We start from the raw sequence: 15,409 nt of genomic DNA, 5'->3' as shown, positions 1-15,409 counted from the left end.
TTTTTAACAAGGAATACTTTGGCCTACTAGCTCTTTGCTAAATTATGCTAGCTTAGCACAAGGCTAAGTTTATCAGATAAGCCAGTTTATGCAGAATATGAAAGTAACACAAATTACATCAAAGTTCTGTAATGCAAACTACCCCTAACTATGAACACATTCATTTTTGTAGTGAAAAACATTTGTATAATTTTGTATACATTTTTAACACTGTAGAATGTAAATTGATTCCACTTTTTTTTTTTTTCCTTTAACTAAAACTGGTCGTGTATTAAGCCATGCTGATGAACAGTCTCTCCGCCTCCAGAGGTGGCCTAACGCAGTCTTTTTATGTATTTTATATGCTTGAGGTGTCTGTGTGGGGTTCTCAGTCATCCAGTCATTGTAGTTCTAAGCACTTAATCTGAAGGCAACCTGGAGCGAAAATAGAGGTTTGAATGTTAAGTAGATAGAGCTATGATGCCTGAGAACCTCCATCAGCTTGTAGAACTAAAATCTTTCAGATGAGAGGTGAAAAAACATCTTCATATTCATCCATCCATCATTTATCCGATTGGCTCTCTTTAAATATTGACAACATTTTTTCCCTTCTGTATTTAGTAGTGATATACAGACATTTTTGTCTTTTACATTTCTGCTCCCAAAATCCGTGCTCTCATACATCAGATGCTGCACTGCAAGTCAAACCCTCCCAAGAAGCCACTTCACTGGTGCACTGCAGTGCTCATCTAACTATACGGATTATAGCAACAGATGAACTGAACCGTATGCTTAGTGGTTCTCTTATGTACGATCACACTGCTATAAAACAGCACTTCACAAGTGAGAACATCTAGAGACAGGTGCCAGATGCCCATTTGTGATGTTTTTCCCTTATGAATATGTATAATCTGTGTTTTGTAGGTTTGGGACACTTTAACAACAACAGGAAACAATTTCTGAGGCTTGAGGTTTTATGTTTTCGACTTGTCTGTCCCCTTCTCACGAAGTCCTCGAGGGAGCTTCTGCAAGTTTGGCTCAAAGTTTCACTTGGATGCAAGAATGAAGTGATTAGAATAACTAGAAGCATAACTAATAACTATTAGAATAACTGTGCTTAAATGTCAAAAAGTCAAGGTCATTGTGACCTCACAAAATACCGTTTTAGATGTTAAATATAACATGTTACACACATGCACTGACTTGCAAGTAAAATGCAATTTGACTGGTTGGCATACAGCAGCTTTTTGGTAATTCTGCTTTTATGACTGAAGCATAAAAAAAATCCACTGGTTTCCTCTGCTGAATGTTGCCATGTGTCCAAATGTGACAGTGTGAGATAGAAGAAAGACGTGTAGCTTATGGACAAGAAAGTATGAAAGTAAAGGGCAAAATCAGACTTTCTCCTGGCACAATGAACAATAATATAATTTCTGAGGATAATTGTGACACGACAAAGTGCTGAAGTTTTTTACCGCAAGACGAGCTTTCTTAATTAAGACAGAAGCTTAAATTAGACTGGCAACTCCGTCTCAGCTCCTTTGCTTCACTTTGTCTCAGCTGTAATTAAGTCCTTACCCCCACAGTGTTCCACACTGACTGTGCTCATATTTACATTGATGTAGATTTAGACCAGTTGTTTGGAGCAACACTTTTTCAGGCAGTGATGTGTAATTTGAGGTTTTTTTTCCTTCTTGCTCTGTCAGATCAAACAGAATGTCTTAAATCTTGATTGATGTAGGCGTAAAACAATGTGTAAATAACTATGTAAAACACCTTTTTTATTAATCCCTCTAATATAGTCAGTGTGTATTGGGCTAAAAAAGTATCATCAATCATCTGTGATATGATAAATCATGATATGCAAATCTGTGAGACTCGAGGCTGTTTAAAGGTCAAATATAAAGTAATGCAGAGAGAATCCAAACAATTTCTGCTTGACCAAACACTTAGTGTGAGGAGGCTGGGTCCGCGACTCAGCATTTTGAGTTTATTTTGTATTTTTGATGGTTACATTGTGAAGTTCTTGCATTATTATTCTATTTAGGGTTTAGTTAAGTTTTGGTGTAGTTATGTTTCTTCTCTGTCTCCTTGTTTATGTGTCTTCTGTTTTCCGTGCAGTCTGTCATGTGTCTCATGTCTGCGTGTTCCGTGTTGTCAAGCTCGTCTTGTCTTGTCTACGTCCTTTTCTTGTTCCTGTTTTATTGTGAAGAGTCTGGTGTTCCATGTTTAGTGCGTTTAGTCGTACTTCATCTGTGGCATTCAGGCTCATTTGTCCCCGGGTGTTTTCACTTCCCTCATTACCCTCCTGTGTATTTAAGGCCCCTGTCTCCCTCTGTTCAGTGTCAGGTTGTCTGTTTAACTGTTCACATGTCTATGGCTTTCTTGTGTCTTCATGCTCCTGCTCAAGTTCATGTTTGTGCTCTTGGTATGCCCCTGTTCAGGTTTATGTTTATGTATTTGCCATAGTTTTCATGTTTAGCTCTAGGTTTTTCCAGTTTAGTTTAGCTTTTGGTCTTTGCCTAAGTTTGCCATTGTCCTTTTGATTTCTAGGTTATACTACCAGCCTAAATAAACGGCTCACCTTTTGTTACCCTTTAGTTTTGTCTTCCATACGTCTGCTTTTGGAGCCGCTCCTCAAACACATTGGCCCACCTGGCCTTAAACACTTGGTGAACACGGGGAGGACAAACACCCATTTAATAGGAAGAAACCTCTGACAAAGCAAAACATGACAAAACAGCAATTTAAAAATCTAGTTGATTGTTTTGGCCTGAGCTAACATGACAAGAGAGGGTTGACAGCATTGCAATAGACAACAAATGTCCCAGGACCGGTCATTTACTGCAAAAAAGTGAGTGTGCAGGGACAGTTTCCAAGCAAAGTATTCTTATGCTGATAGGTTTATGTGATTAAAACAATAAAAGGCAAATTTAGAGACCCAAGAGGCATACCAGTGTTCTATAGGAAGCATCAAGTGACCTTGATGTGCTGGCCAAAGTAAGGATGGACCGAGTAAACCACCAAGTTTTCAGTATTTCATTTAATATTGCTGTCATTGAGAAAGTAAATTGGAAAATCTGTTAATTTTATTACACTGCACTTAGGCATTTGTTTATCATTTGTGCGCATTGTGGAGCTGTGAGTGCTAATTTAGGGTTGCATCAGATAGCGTGCCCCACAGAGGGCACAGGAAGCATAAATGTTTTCATCACGCCAAATGGTTTTTATTTTAATTTTAAAAAATGAAGGACAGTAAACAAGCTGCACGGGTGTTAGAGGCAAACCCGACACAGTGTGCCCAGAGTAATTATGATGTGTTAAAGACATTAAACAGTGTTGGAGAGGAGTACAGAGATTTCTGTAATCACTGCTTATTCATTCATTTAATTATTTTCACCCTTGAAAAGGGAAAACTGCAGAAACCTGGCTGTTATCACCAAGGGACTCATATCTGTGCTCACTGCTCACGAGGCGTGAGAAGCCCTACAGTGTTTCTCACTGCTGACAGTACAGTAGCTGCACTGTTTGCCTTTAATTGATCCTCCTCAGGGACGACTTTGGCAAGAGCAGACTACCTGCTGGCTCACTCACCTCCGATTTCCACCTGATGAAAAGCTTGTAGCTATGACAACCTGCGTGTACCTGCGAGTGTGTGTGCTGTGATATTTCTGCAGTGAAGTGGACCGCATCTCGTTTGGGGGATAGAAAGATGAGAATGATGCGCTTCAGTGTTTGATTTAGTGCTGCATCATTTGGGGTCAGGTGTTGAGTGGAAAGTTGGGGGTTAAAGATCGGATCTAGTTGGTGAAGTTCTTCACAAGAAATCTGACGTACTCTTGTGTTTGTGTGCGCACCTGCTGCCCCAGTTTTTGTGCCTCAGGTGTGCAGCAGCAACAATCATGTACAGCAGCCACATAACAGCTAACAAGCCTCGCGCTTAGCAGCACAGATCTTGACACAGCAGACAGAAGCCACAGTGCTCTATAGTGGGTTAATTGGTTTTGTACTGTGCAGAGCATCTTCATTATCTGGTGAGAAATGGGAACCACTAGGAATACATGCACTGTGACTTACTGTCTGTATTCCTCTGAATATTCTCACTCGTTTTATTTTTGCTTCCAAAAGGCATTTACCATTGAAAGCAATGACCAGCTTAGATTTTTTTTTTTTTTCAAGGTCACAAAAACAGACTTTATGTGATTTTGGTCCAAGCACTGGGAGAGCTGTTTCAAAACTGTCATTTTCTCCTTTGTAAAATATTCTGTTAGCAGGTGGATGGTGAGCTTCGAGCCATTATACTTCTAACAGTTCCATTTCCGGTGTATAATTTGTTGACTAAGTTGCTTAGGTTTGCATTAAAAAATCTTGTGTAAATGTCAGAGTTCATGATTCCCATGAATACATACATACCAACACCACTGCAAGAAAAGCAGCTGTAGATTTTGCTCTAAGGATGGCCTGAAGGGTGAAGGAGGGAGTCAGTCTGGTTGAAAACCTTCTCCAGACTCCACAAGAAAACTTTTAATGCCACATTCAAGCATGTTAAATTTCCTTTACATGTCCATTGCAAATTTAATTCACTATCAAGGTAGATGCTGAACTTTATTCATATTAGAAGGATACATGTTTTCCCATACAATCAGCTCTTTTTTTTTTTCTTCCAAAGCATGTAGTTTTATTTTTTAAAAAGTGTTATTTTGTAACAGTTAAAGATGGAGCTGGTAGATTTTTGTTGAGAGTGGGTTAGGGTTAGGACAGGAATAGAAATGAGTGTATCAGAGCAACAGCTCTGGTTGTGAACTTTGGAGACAACGTTAGTGAGGTAAAGCTGAGTTGGTCTGGACATGTGCAGAGGAGGGATAGTGGATGTAATGCATAGAGGATGTTGAATATGGACCTGCTAGGCACGGAGAAGGTTTATGGATATATTCCTTTTCAACCTGTATGTTTTATAACCATACCTGGACTTGTAGGTACAGTAAATATGCAAGAATTGTTCCAGTATAAGGGTATGTGACTCTTTATGGCTGTTACTATTAAATAGAGCATTGACACGTGTAATACACGTCTTTTAACCTTGTAATTTTACTCAACAAAGCTGCCCTAACTGACCTTAAGTACCATACTAACCTACACATTATTCATGAAACGGGTCTGAAGTAGCGCTGTATTTATATGCACTGATGATAACATGTTTGTCCTTTTGAATAAATCCACACTTCAAATCACACAAAAGGTAGGGCTGTTAGATTTTTCTGTTTAGATGTTGTCCTTGGCAGGTTTGATATTACTGTGATGCTTCTACTCTTTATGGATATGTAAGGGTTTTAAGTAAAAGCTGTTGCACAAAATGCAACGCAAGCAGTGACTGAGTGTGTTACATTGGGTCTTTTAGGTCACCAGTGATGGCAGGTGGACTGTTTGCTGTGGATAGAAAATGGTTCTGGGAGCTGGGAGGATACGACACTGGTCTGGAGATCTGGGGAGGAGAGCAGTATGAGATCTCCTTTAAGGTAAATATGTATAGATAATATTATCCATTATATCATGTTTTTGCCATTAAATTGAGGATGTGAAGCCAGATTATATTCTTGCCTTTAACCTGTTTGTTAATGGTTCTGTATGGAGCCACTCTGCCATAGTTTTAGCCTTTCATGATTACATCAGTTCAAAAAAAAAAAAAAAAAAAATTAAGTAATAGATTGCCTGGAAATTAAAGGTGTTCCCAGACAATATTATAATCCTTTCATTTCCCTCCAGCAAATCTATGAATTACTCAACTTTTTTTTTTTTTTTTCAAAAGGACCAAGGGAGTTGTTTTTGTTCTGGCTTTGGGAGTCAAGCTGAGAGTGTATTTCTAATGTTTCCCTTTAACTCTATTAGTATTTCCTTCAGGCCACGCTTCAGCCACATCTTAACAAGCTCAGACAGCACTGAAAACGCTCGTAATGCCCATTTACTTTTATGTCTACTTTAGCGTCAACGTTGTTGACAGAGGGGGGTAGTGAAGGTGGTAGCAAGATGTCCAAGGGAGTGTTCTTCTCTTCTCACCAAACATTTCTGTGATCAGATTCATAGTAGAAGAAGACAGAAACACAGAAAATCCCTTTGTGTTTCTCAGAATTAGATAGAACAAATAGTTGTACATACATTTATAACATCAGTATGTTTCTCACACCACCTCAGTGAATCACTACACCAGTCCAGCCATTATTATCATTATTGTTGATGTTGTTATTATTATTATTATTATTATTATTATTATTATTATTATTATTAAGCTTAAAGTTTGCATTATTAGAAGTATGGTCACTGGGACCGATGAGTTGGTGCAAAGCACAGACTGTAGCCTATAAAAGATGTGTCCTGTGTTTGGAGGCTTTCATTTGGCTGTGTATCACTGCCAACTTGGTTGTTTTGGAAACAGAAGTAAAGTGAGCTTTACGATGGTGGTGGTGGTGAAGATGAAGACTGAGGCTTGGGCGGAGCTCTGACTGAGGTTCCTGTGAGGTGGAGATGGGTTGCATGAATGACAGTTTGAAAGGGAGAAAGAAATGAGCACAGGCAGAGGCTGATTGGCTCAAGGGCAAGGAGATGATTGGACTAGAGTAATGATGACTGTATTGAGATTGACAGCGTGGGAAAGTGGTAGTGATGTAATGAACAGAAAGTAGCTTAACACCCAGGAAAGCAGGCAGATGACTGATTAGGGATCTTCCTTAGTGAATTTACGCATAAGCTTCATTTAGTATCACAGTAAGTTCAGACCACGGTAAGTTGAGCCACTCAAGTGAAAGAGAGCTACTTTCGGCTGCCCCTTTAGACACAAGGGATCACCACAGCGGGTAGCTTTTTTGATTTGTCCCATCTTGATGCAACCCCAAAGGTATTTGTGTCTCCTCCTGGGATCATATCATATTATGCTTTTGACTACATCTGCATCTGATTAAGCTTAGCACAAAAGTAAGGACATTTGTTTTTGGTTGATTAACGCCAGTCTAATTATCCTTAAATGGTACCTCATTTGGAAAATTGCATTTGTGGGTTGAGAAGCAGCGTTGAGTATGTGGTTTGCACCCATGAAAAACTTCAAATCAAAGATTCTACTATTGACTCCTGTTGGGTGTCATTTACTGGATTGGATTATTGAACTCTTAAGAAACAAGACATACTAGCAATTTAAAAATGTTTTCATTCATTTATTCACTCAGTAGCATCTGGAAGAATCATACACAGCCACAACAGCTTGGCACTTCGTCCTCATGCTGGTCACAGATTGCTTTTGTCAGCATTTCTCACAAGTCCGCCAATGTTGTCGTGTGAGTCACAGAATAAGCTGTTTGGCAAAGAAGTTTTTTATGTGTGCAACCCACATTCTCAACTCTGCTGCTCAACCCACAAATACATTTTCATTACCACTGGTATAAGATTAGAAGCACTGTTACTACAAAGAAATAATCAACCAAACGCATATTTCCTTCCTTTTTGTGCTGTTTATATCCCCATAATTTTTAAAAATAACACTGAGCCACTGTACACTGTAAAAAAAAAACTGTCAAATTTACGGTAAAATACCGGCAGCTGTGGTAGCCAGGAATATACCGTGAAAAAAATGTGGAATCTGTAAAAGACAATACGGTATACTGGTTTTGTAACCCTAAATTTTAAGGTAGACAACGTATTATTTTACCAAAATCATGATAGAAAAAAACAAATATATTTGTCAATTATACAGCAATTTAATGTAAAAAATGCAACTTTCCATAGCTTTTTACGGATATTTGCAGTAAAAAAAAAGGTTATGATATAATAATATTTACAGTAATTTGTTGTTAATTTAACAGTAATAGGATAGACCCTATTATTGTAAATAACTGTAAAATAACAGAAATATGTTAAACCTTATTAAAACCTTTGACAGTAAAAAACACAGTGAAATTGTATAACAAATTACAGCATTTTATTTTGACCAGATACATTTTACGGTAAATTCCTGGCTACCACAGCTGCCGGTATTTTACCGCTAAAAATACAGTACAATATGAGGAACATAAATGGTTTACCGTACATTTTACATTTGCAACCGCTAAATATAGAAAAACCTAAAGATGCTCATATATAGCCAAGGTAGTGAATATTACTGATAAACAATGAGAAAATTTGACATACTATTTGAAAACAGACTAAACATATCATTTTCTCTATTCCTACAAAACAGCATAGATCTTGAGAATACAGCATGTGTCCATATATATGGCTGGTAATCCATAGAGGAATGAATAAACATGAAACAAAATATTACCTGGCCCTGACCTATCAACAGTAATGAGTCACTGGGTCCTGCCTTGGTGAAGGAAAGGACTCAGTGGAGTTTCTAATGCGCATGGTGTCGAAGATACAAGCTCTGCAGGAGTACTTCAATGTCCATCAGGAGTTCACTTTGGACTGGCAGGATCCCCTCTGCAGCAAAAAATGGACAAAGTTTGATCAGTGCTTGAGCAAAATGCACAGAAATGAACAAAACGTGCTGCCAAAAACAGATCTAATGATAAATGATTTCTTAAGTGTAAAATATACAGTTCTTAAAGGATAGCTATTGTCAAAATGCAACCTGGGCTGTTTTTTTTTTACTGTAAACGAGACAAACATATATCTAAAAGCATAATTACGACAAACAAGCCGTTTTTGAGATTGACCGTGATTTTGTTTTGTGGTCAATAGCCAGTGAATGGGAATACTAGGGGGCCGGGGCATAAATTTGAGCGCATCAAAATCGATACAGTAAAAAAAAAACAGCCCAGGTTGCGTTTTGGCAATAGTTATCCTTTAAATCTACTTATGTAAAAGTGATACATAGACAACGCAGCCCTAATCACAATCATAATTTGTTGGAAAACGTATTTAAGTTTTCTATTGATTTATCATAGAACTTGAAGTTAATGGCTGAATGCATGGTGATGAGACCTATCATTCAATCTACATTTTATAGCATATGAAACTGCTCACCTGGACATGAACCTGAGCTCGGCTGATTAAGATTAGTGTCTCCTGTCCATCTTTCTTTAGCAAAACTTGAATAATACCACTGCTTACCTCTTATTGAATCTTTGGGTGCAGACTTAATTGAAGAGCCTCGTATAAACAGGCAGGGTGTGATGTTTAGGAAACCAAAGAATACAGGCGCCATCATTTCTGCCAGAAGACTCATGGGGTGCAACGAAGCTTTCATTGTGGACTGGCTAGATACCTTCTGCATTCAGAAAGAAAACAAGAAGGGCATACACCATAAACAATAATAACTGACAAAAATAATGAGACAAGAAATTAAAGTAACAAAATAAGTGCAAATCAAGTTTCCCTGTGTTGCAGTGTAGCTGAATGTTTTTCAACAATTTGATTTACGGTAAAACACATACCAAATATTTCCAGCCAAGGTTTGTTTCAATCTTCAGCATGTTTTTCCTGCCATTGTCTTGAAACTGTTTCATCTGTCCCTCTCATTTGATGCTGTTTACAAAACAAAACAGCAATATTGTAAAGGGAAAAAGGAAATGAATTTAATGGAAAAAAAAGAAAAAGATTATGACCTGAAATCTCACCATTTCCTGAGAGTCACAGGTCCTTTGAGTATCCTTATGGTTTCTGCTCAAATTCAGTGTCTGAAAAGGGCAGGAACAAAACAAACCTTTTAATCATAATAAAGACAAAATAAGATTTAGAGACAGACAACAAAGAAATGTGTAAAATATCTTCTTGAATCTGTTTACTCCCTCAAAGATATCATGACCTAGACATGGTGGCAAGCCTGGCATACAAACGTTGAAGTATTTCAGTGAATTGAACACTGACCTGAACTTCACTCCTTCGACGTCTGGTGTATTGTCAATCTGGAGGCGATCAACAGCAGAGTTGTAGTTCTCTTTGGTACGTTCTGGTCCACACAGATTTGGGTCAGCACCCTGAAATTCAGATTTCGTTATCAGGCAGTACCTGCAGAAGTACTTTGAAGAACTAAAGTTTTCAGTGAAGCCACCAATACAGTGAGAACCCAGATTATCACCAGCAATGCAAAACAAAGTTCCTTTGACTCTAGTTTCATCTGATGCAACAATCCCACTGTCCTCCAATTCTTTCAAGTCTGCCAGTAATTCAGAGAACACATTAGCATGACCAAACTCTTTAAAATCTTTCTCCCTGCACAGTAAGACAAGAGACATGTGATCTGTGTCTGAGCGTACATGAAGTGGCAAGTTTGCCACTGATGCATATACAAATAATACCTTGTGTTTTGTCCTTGCAGAGCCTAAAGGGTTAACGACTTCAAAGGCATCCTGGTAGAGTACTAGCTTGAGACATGATGGGTTTTGACCAAAAATCACGTAGCCCCTTGATGACTGAACTACCTTACCAAGGAAATTACAGGTTAACATAACTCCATGTACTTTGGTAATTCCTCCCTAGCACGCCAAACACAGAAACTAATCCAGAGCAATGCTTCCTCGTGACACTAATGCTAACTCAACTCACAAATGCTAACTAAATTCACAACCTCACTCATAAAAACGAACTGCTAAAATTATCTATAAACGCTGGGCTGGTGGATTTTTATAACAGAGATAACTTGAAGTTGCATGTACTCACCTCACCTCGAACTAATTGTAAGCTGCCAGGATGTCTACAAATTCAAGATGCTGTGGTCCAAGCAGCAATAAATGGCGCTAATATACGAGTTCAAAACTGTGTCCGTTAGCGAAGCCAACTTGAGTCTCCTGCATGAAAAAAAGAGCGGTTGGCACACAGCTCAGCAGCGCGCCGCGCTATTGGTCATTTTCAGGTGACGTCATCCCGCAATGTAATGTCGCTCTTTGTTTCTTTAGGAGGAGGTTCGAATTTGATCAGAAGTCACGTCTGCAGACCGCTGCAGCCACGTCTTGCCTTGCTTCCCCTTTTTGGTGAAATGGTTCGCTCATACTGCACAATGTTGCTACCAGAATTTTTTTCTCTGCAATTCGAACGTAAAACGTCTGTACACAGTTTACCAGCAGTTTAGCTACCAATCAACAGCGATCACACAAACTCAAAATTTAAGGCGGACCCACTTAAGGTGGTCTGATAATATGGCGTGAAACACAACAACATAAAGTTGTTTTAAAATAATAATTAAAAAGATTATTGAAATCAATTTTATTCACAACCATGAACTTTATTTTTAACATCTTCTTTTGCTGTTGATTTTTTTTTATCAGAAGGTTAACAATGATATACTGCAGGCCTAACTTTTAATCTGTATATCAGTATCTGAATTTTAAAATAAAAAAATACTATCAATTTTATTGTCTTTCACTGCTGATATTTGCTTTTTTTTTTTTTTAATGGTATTTACTGGTTGTATTATTACGGTGGACCCTATTTTTAACATCTTGCTTCTGTAAAATGAATGTTTTGTTTGCTTAAAATCTACAGCTTTATACTGTGAATTCCAATGTGCACAACCCCAAAAGATGTAGTTTTACTCAAATAATACCGTAAAATCTAAGTTTTTCAGACATTTTCAACATTACAATATTTAATTGTAAAATGTATGCATATTTATTTGTTTTCACAGACAATATTTATAATTTCAACATTTTATTACAGTAAAAAACAAAGTTTTATCCAGTCTCACAATTAACGGTTATTCAATCTATTTAATACAGTAAAAGGAAGTTTTTGGTTTTACGCTCCATTACCGTTGGAATTTGACGGTGTTTTGCTGTATATTTTACTGACTTTTGTTACAGTGTATAGTTTCTATGAAAGGTGAAAGCATCTACAAAATCCTCAACACTGTGTAACGGGCTGTAAACATGCTTTTTTAATCTTGATTGAGTTGGGTGTAGTACCTTGGCAGTCTGAAATGGGGAGACTTACCTGCTTTTGGAGCCAGCTGTAAATGGCCATGTCAGACAATGATTTTTTTAGCGCTTCTGTGCTGGCTTTATCTTTCAACTAAAGGTTTACTGGTTAGCATTAGATTATAGCAATGCGCTCATTTGTCAAAGTTTTGTGGTTTCTGACTCCAAAAAACAATGATAAGAACAGCCGTCTGGGGTCTAAAGCTTTAAAATTTCCAGAAACCAATGGGTGAAATCACAGTCGGTATATAAAGTTGTGAATATAAGAGAAGGAATTTTCCCAATGCTTACCATAAATGACAACACTATACAAAATAAGAAGATGAAGAAAAGGAAAACTGATGTATGGATGTCTGGGTGGAAATAAAATCGGTTTCTGAATGACTGATTAATTCCAAAAACCAAGGTCACCTATACCTGGATACCCATACGTCATGATGCAAAAGTATAATCCGTTTTAAAACTGTAATATGATGGATTGTACTGCAGTTGAGTGTCTTTAGGTCTGAACAAAAGGTGAGGATTAGAAGCTGGGCATGTGAAACAAATGATAGGCCTAGACTAATGCCATCAATGGCCCAGGGCTGAGCCTGGTGAGAACAGCTTTTATGTTTTAATACAGTTTTGAAGTTTTCTGTCTAATTTAAGTAATCATTAAGATAATACCCTTTACCAAGGTTATTATTTTGGTCAAGATTATCACTATTAATTTTTCCTATTAGCGCACGCCTTGCTGTGCCTCTTAAGTCTACTTTATATGCTCAGATATTCAATTTGGTTTCCTTTTTATTAAGATCCCCATTAGCTGATATAGTGCAGACAGCCAGTCTCCTGAGGTGAGAAGATTAACAGGCTCTCATACTAATCCTTACAACCAAACTGCTGCTCCCACAGACAGCCGGGCCCTGCTTGCATGTGAAACACAATTACTTTACTCAGTGGTACAGTTAATCTAAAGCTCCATCCTGGTGACAGCGGTGTGGGAACACCAAGCATTTCCAGCTCACACACCAAGATAATGTCAGAACATAAAGGCCCAAAGAGCAGAAGCAATGTGACCTCACAGGGAGGGTGAGAGGGACAGTGCAGGCATAAAACCGACTGTGGAGTCTTTATATTGCTTCGGACGAGCTATATTTATGCAAACATTTGGAGACAGAGCTGCTCTGGAGGCAGAAATAATTAAACCTCCATGGATGGAGCCAGAAAAAGGGTATTTGTTCAAAGAAAACATTTGCCAACTTCCAAATAGTTGGCAGGGTAAAACTTTTCTAAAAACATAAATTGAAAAAAAAAAGTTTAAAGAATGTTATTTCATATTTATGGATTTAGCACTGGATAGACATAGACAGCTACAGACAAACTTTCCTACCCTTGCCTGTGATAAAATCATCTTATTGAAAGAATAAAAAGTACACTGGCTTTCTGGTTCTTGTTTCCACGGCAACATCATCAAATAATATGTCTTTGCTCTTAAATATCATGTTTGATGTGGATTTTTTCCCCTTCCTGCTTATTATAGATTTTTTTTTATATTGGCCTTTGGTCAATTAAATTTACTTGTAAAATCACAGTAAAAGTCAACTCAAGGGATGAGACCTATAATATAGACAGAAATATAACTCATCCCTTTGAGGAAACTCGTGGTGATAGATAGAAATAAAATAATAAACAGGACAAAACTCAGACTTTGGAACAGAGAAAACACACAGCTAATGGATGGAGAGTAAGGGAGTGATGGACAAGCACTCAGGATGCCCTGTATCAATCAGGGTCTGAGGCCTACAAAGTAATGGTTCAGGTGACCCTGATCCAACCTCTAGTTGGTTGAAGAATAATGTCAAAAGTTGATGTTCTGTTTTGTCTGCTCACTGTGAGGTTTTCAGGATAAGATTGGGCAGATTTAACTTGGTTCTGGTTTTGACAGGAAGCTTGTGTTGGAGAAATAGCTCTCTTTCTAGGTCTTCTTAAGACTCTTGCTGCAGCGTTTTGGATCAAGTGAAGGCATTTCAGAGTGCTTTTAGGAGAAGCAGATTACAGTAGTAACGATGCTTGAACTAGTTTTTCAGCATTACCCTGAGACAGGATGCTCCCATTTTTATAATGCTTTGCAGGTTAAAAAAAAAAACAAAAAACAAAGAAGCTGTGTGAGTTAAAGGACAAATCTCAGTCAAAGACTATTCCAAGGTTCCTCAGCATGCCAAGGTAATGCCATCCGGTGTAAATTCAGTCCAGGTGTCACGCCAGACTCATAAGGCATCTCATAAAACATCCTGTTGAAAGAAAACACTGCCACACACACACACACACACACACACACACACACACACACACACACACACACACACACACACACACACACACACACACACACACACACACAAACACAAGGTCAGTCCATTCAGATTGTTGTTCTAATCCCAAAGCATTAAAATGCAATTGATGCTATTGTATACTGACTTTAGATTTAGTGCTGCGAGCATTTTGTTAGATCATTATTATTCATGCAGTGGAAGCAAAACACATGACCAGGCCACTGAAACACAGAAGAAAATCAAACTGTATGCATTCATGTTTTATTTATTCTTGGACACGAGTACAGACAGCTCGAGTTCTTGTTGCACTTTAAGTCAGTGCTGGATTTTTTTTCTTGGAGCAACATATTTTATTTATGCATTTGGAGTGAATTCAGTGGTTCTGTAGTTTCTTTTCTTGAGCTGAGTTGTGAACACTCATGTGAGCAGGGAGACTCTAGCTGTACTAGAGTGACAGTGATGACAGCACAGGGTCATGAGAACTTCATGCCTGGACGATATATTAGCTTAATGTTACTTCGACCGTGAAACGAATTTTCACGTGACAAGCTTACACGCCTCATTAATAAAAGTAGAGCAGCTATAGAGAAACGTTAACTGGCCTGACAGCTCTTTTTCTTTTTAGATTTCTAGATACTCAGTGGTTTTGTCTTATTGTTTTAATGTAAGCTTAGTCTGCAAGTTCAATTAAAATTTGAGCTCCGAATGTGTTTAAAATTTGAACCTGACATAGAGAGGCAGAGTAGGTTTTATGTTTTGGCTTGAGCTTGACTGTTCATTCCTGCCCTTGGAAACGGCAGTTGGCAAAACAATTAAACATGTCAATGTTTAATGAACTTCTTCATAATGAAAAGCAAAATCTAACTTTCAAGCTATGCGTCCCAAAGTTTATGCTAATTGCTTTCAGAACCTGAAATATTTACCTTTTGTTGCCAACCAGGTTGTCAGTTTAATATTTGTACACTGTCAGAATAATTCAAAATATATCCATAATTCACTGGCACACATTAGTGTCTCATAAAGTTAAAAACCAACACAAACAGATTCATGTCTTTATGGCAATTACTACAGGATAGGTATTTATTCCACTTGTATTGCAAAACCAATATTAAAATTGCTAAAAGGAAAAAAAAAGTGTTGTTATGCAGTTGCTGCCAGAGCAGCCCATAGAAAATTATTCATCCAGTGGAAACCAAAAATTTTTAGTGTATTTTAATC

The 15,409-nt window shown here is 37.9% G+C and overlaps 1 protein-coding gene and 1 long non-coding RNA gene across 4 annotated transcripts in view; one reads left to right on the top strand and one right to left on the bottom strand.

Moving 5' to 3' along the window:
- The window catches only part of LOC116328502 (polypeptide N-acetylgalactosaminyltransferase 10-like), a 122,203-nt gene that overhangs the window by 97,800 nt on the left and 8,994 nt on the right, over positions 1-15,409 (top strand). The window contains exon 7 of the mRNA XM_039617859.1: positions 5,378-5,495. Within this exon, the coding sequence (XP_039473793.1) occupies positions 5,378-5,495 (118 nt within the window). The remainder of the gene's footprint in view (positions 1-5,377; positions 5,496-15,409) is intronic.
- On the bottom strand, positions 7,928-10,672 carry LOC120442130. 3 transcript variants are annotated; one of them, XR_005614500.1, is made up of 6 exons: positions 10,624-10,672; positions 9,832-9,941; positions 9,582-9,641; positions 9,399-9,489; positions 9,076-9,232; positions 7,928-8,442 (listed from the first exon to the last, which is right to left on the bottom strand). It is a non-coding gene; the product is annotated as an uncharacterized LOC120442130 (long non-coding RNA). The 3 variants fall into 3 exon arrangements; XR_005614501.1 differs by having other exon boundaries at positions 10,629-10,667; XR_005614502.1 differs by lacking the exon at positions 9,832-9,941 and having other exon boundaries at positions 10,624-10,665.

This window comes from Oreochromis aureus, linkage group 10 (assembly GCF_013358895.1).
Source record: "Oreochromis aureus strain Israel breed Guangdong linkage group 10, ZZ_aureus, whole genome shotgun sequence".
NCBI lineage: Eukaryota > Metazoa > Chordata > Actinopteri > Cichliformes > Cichlidae > Oreochromis > Oreochromis aureus.
Note: the sequence above shows the minus strand (reverse complement) of the source record. Positions and strands in the feature narration are given on the sequence as shown.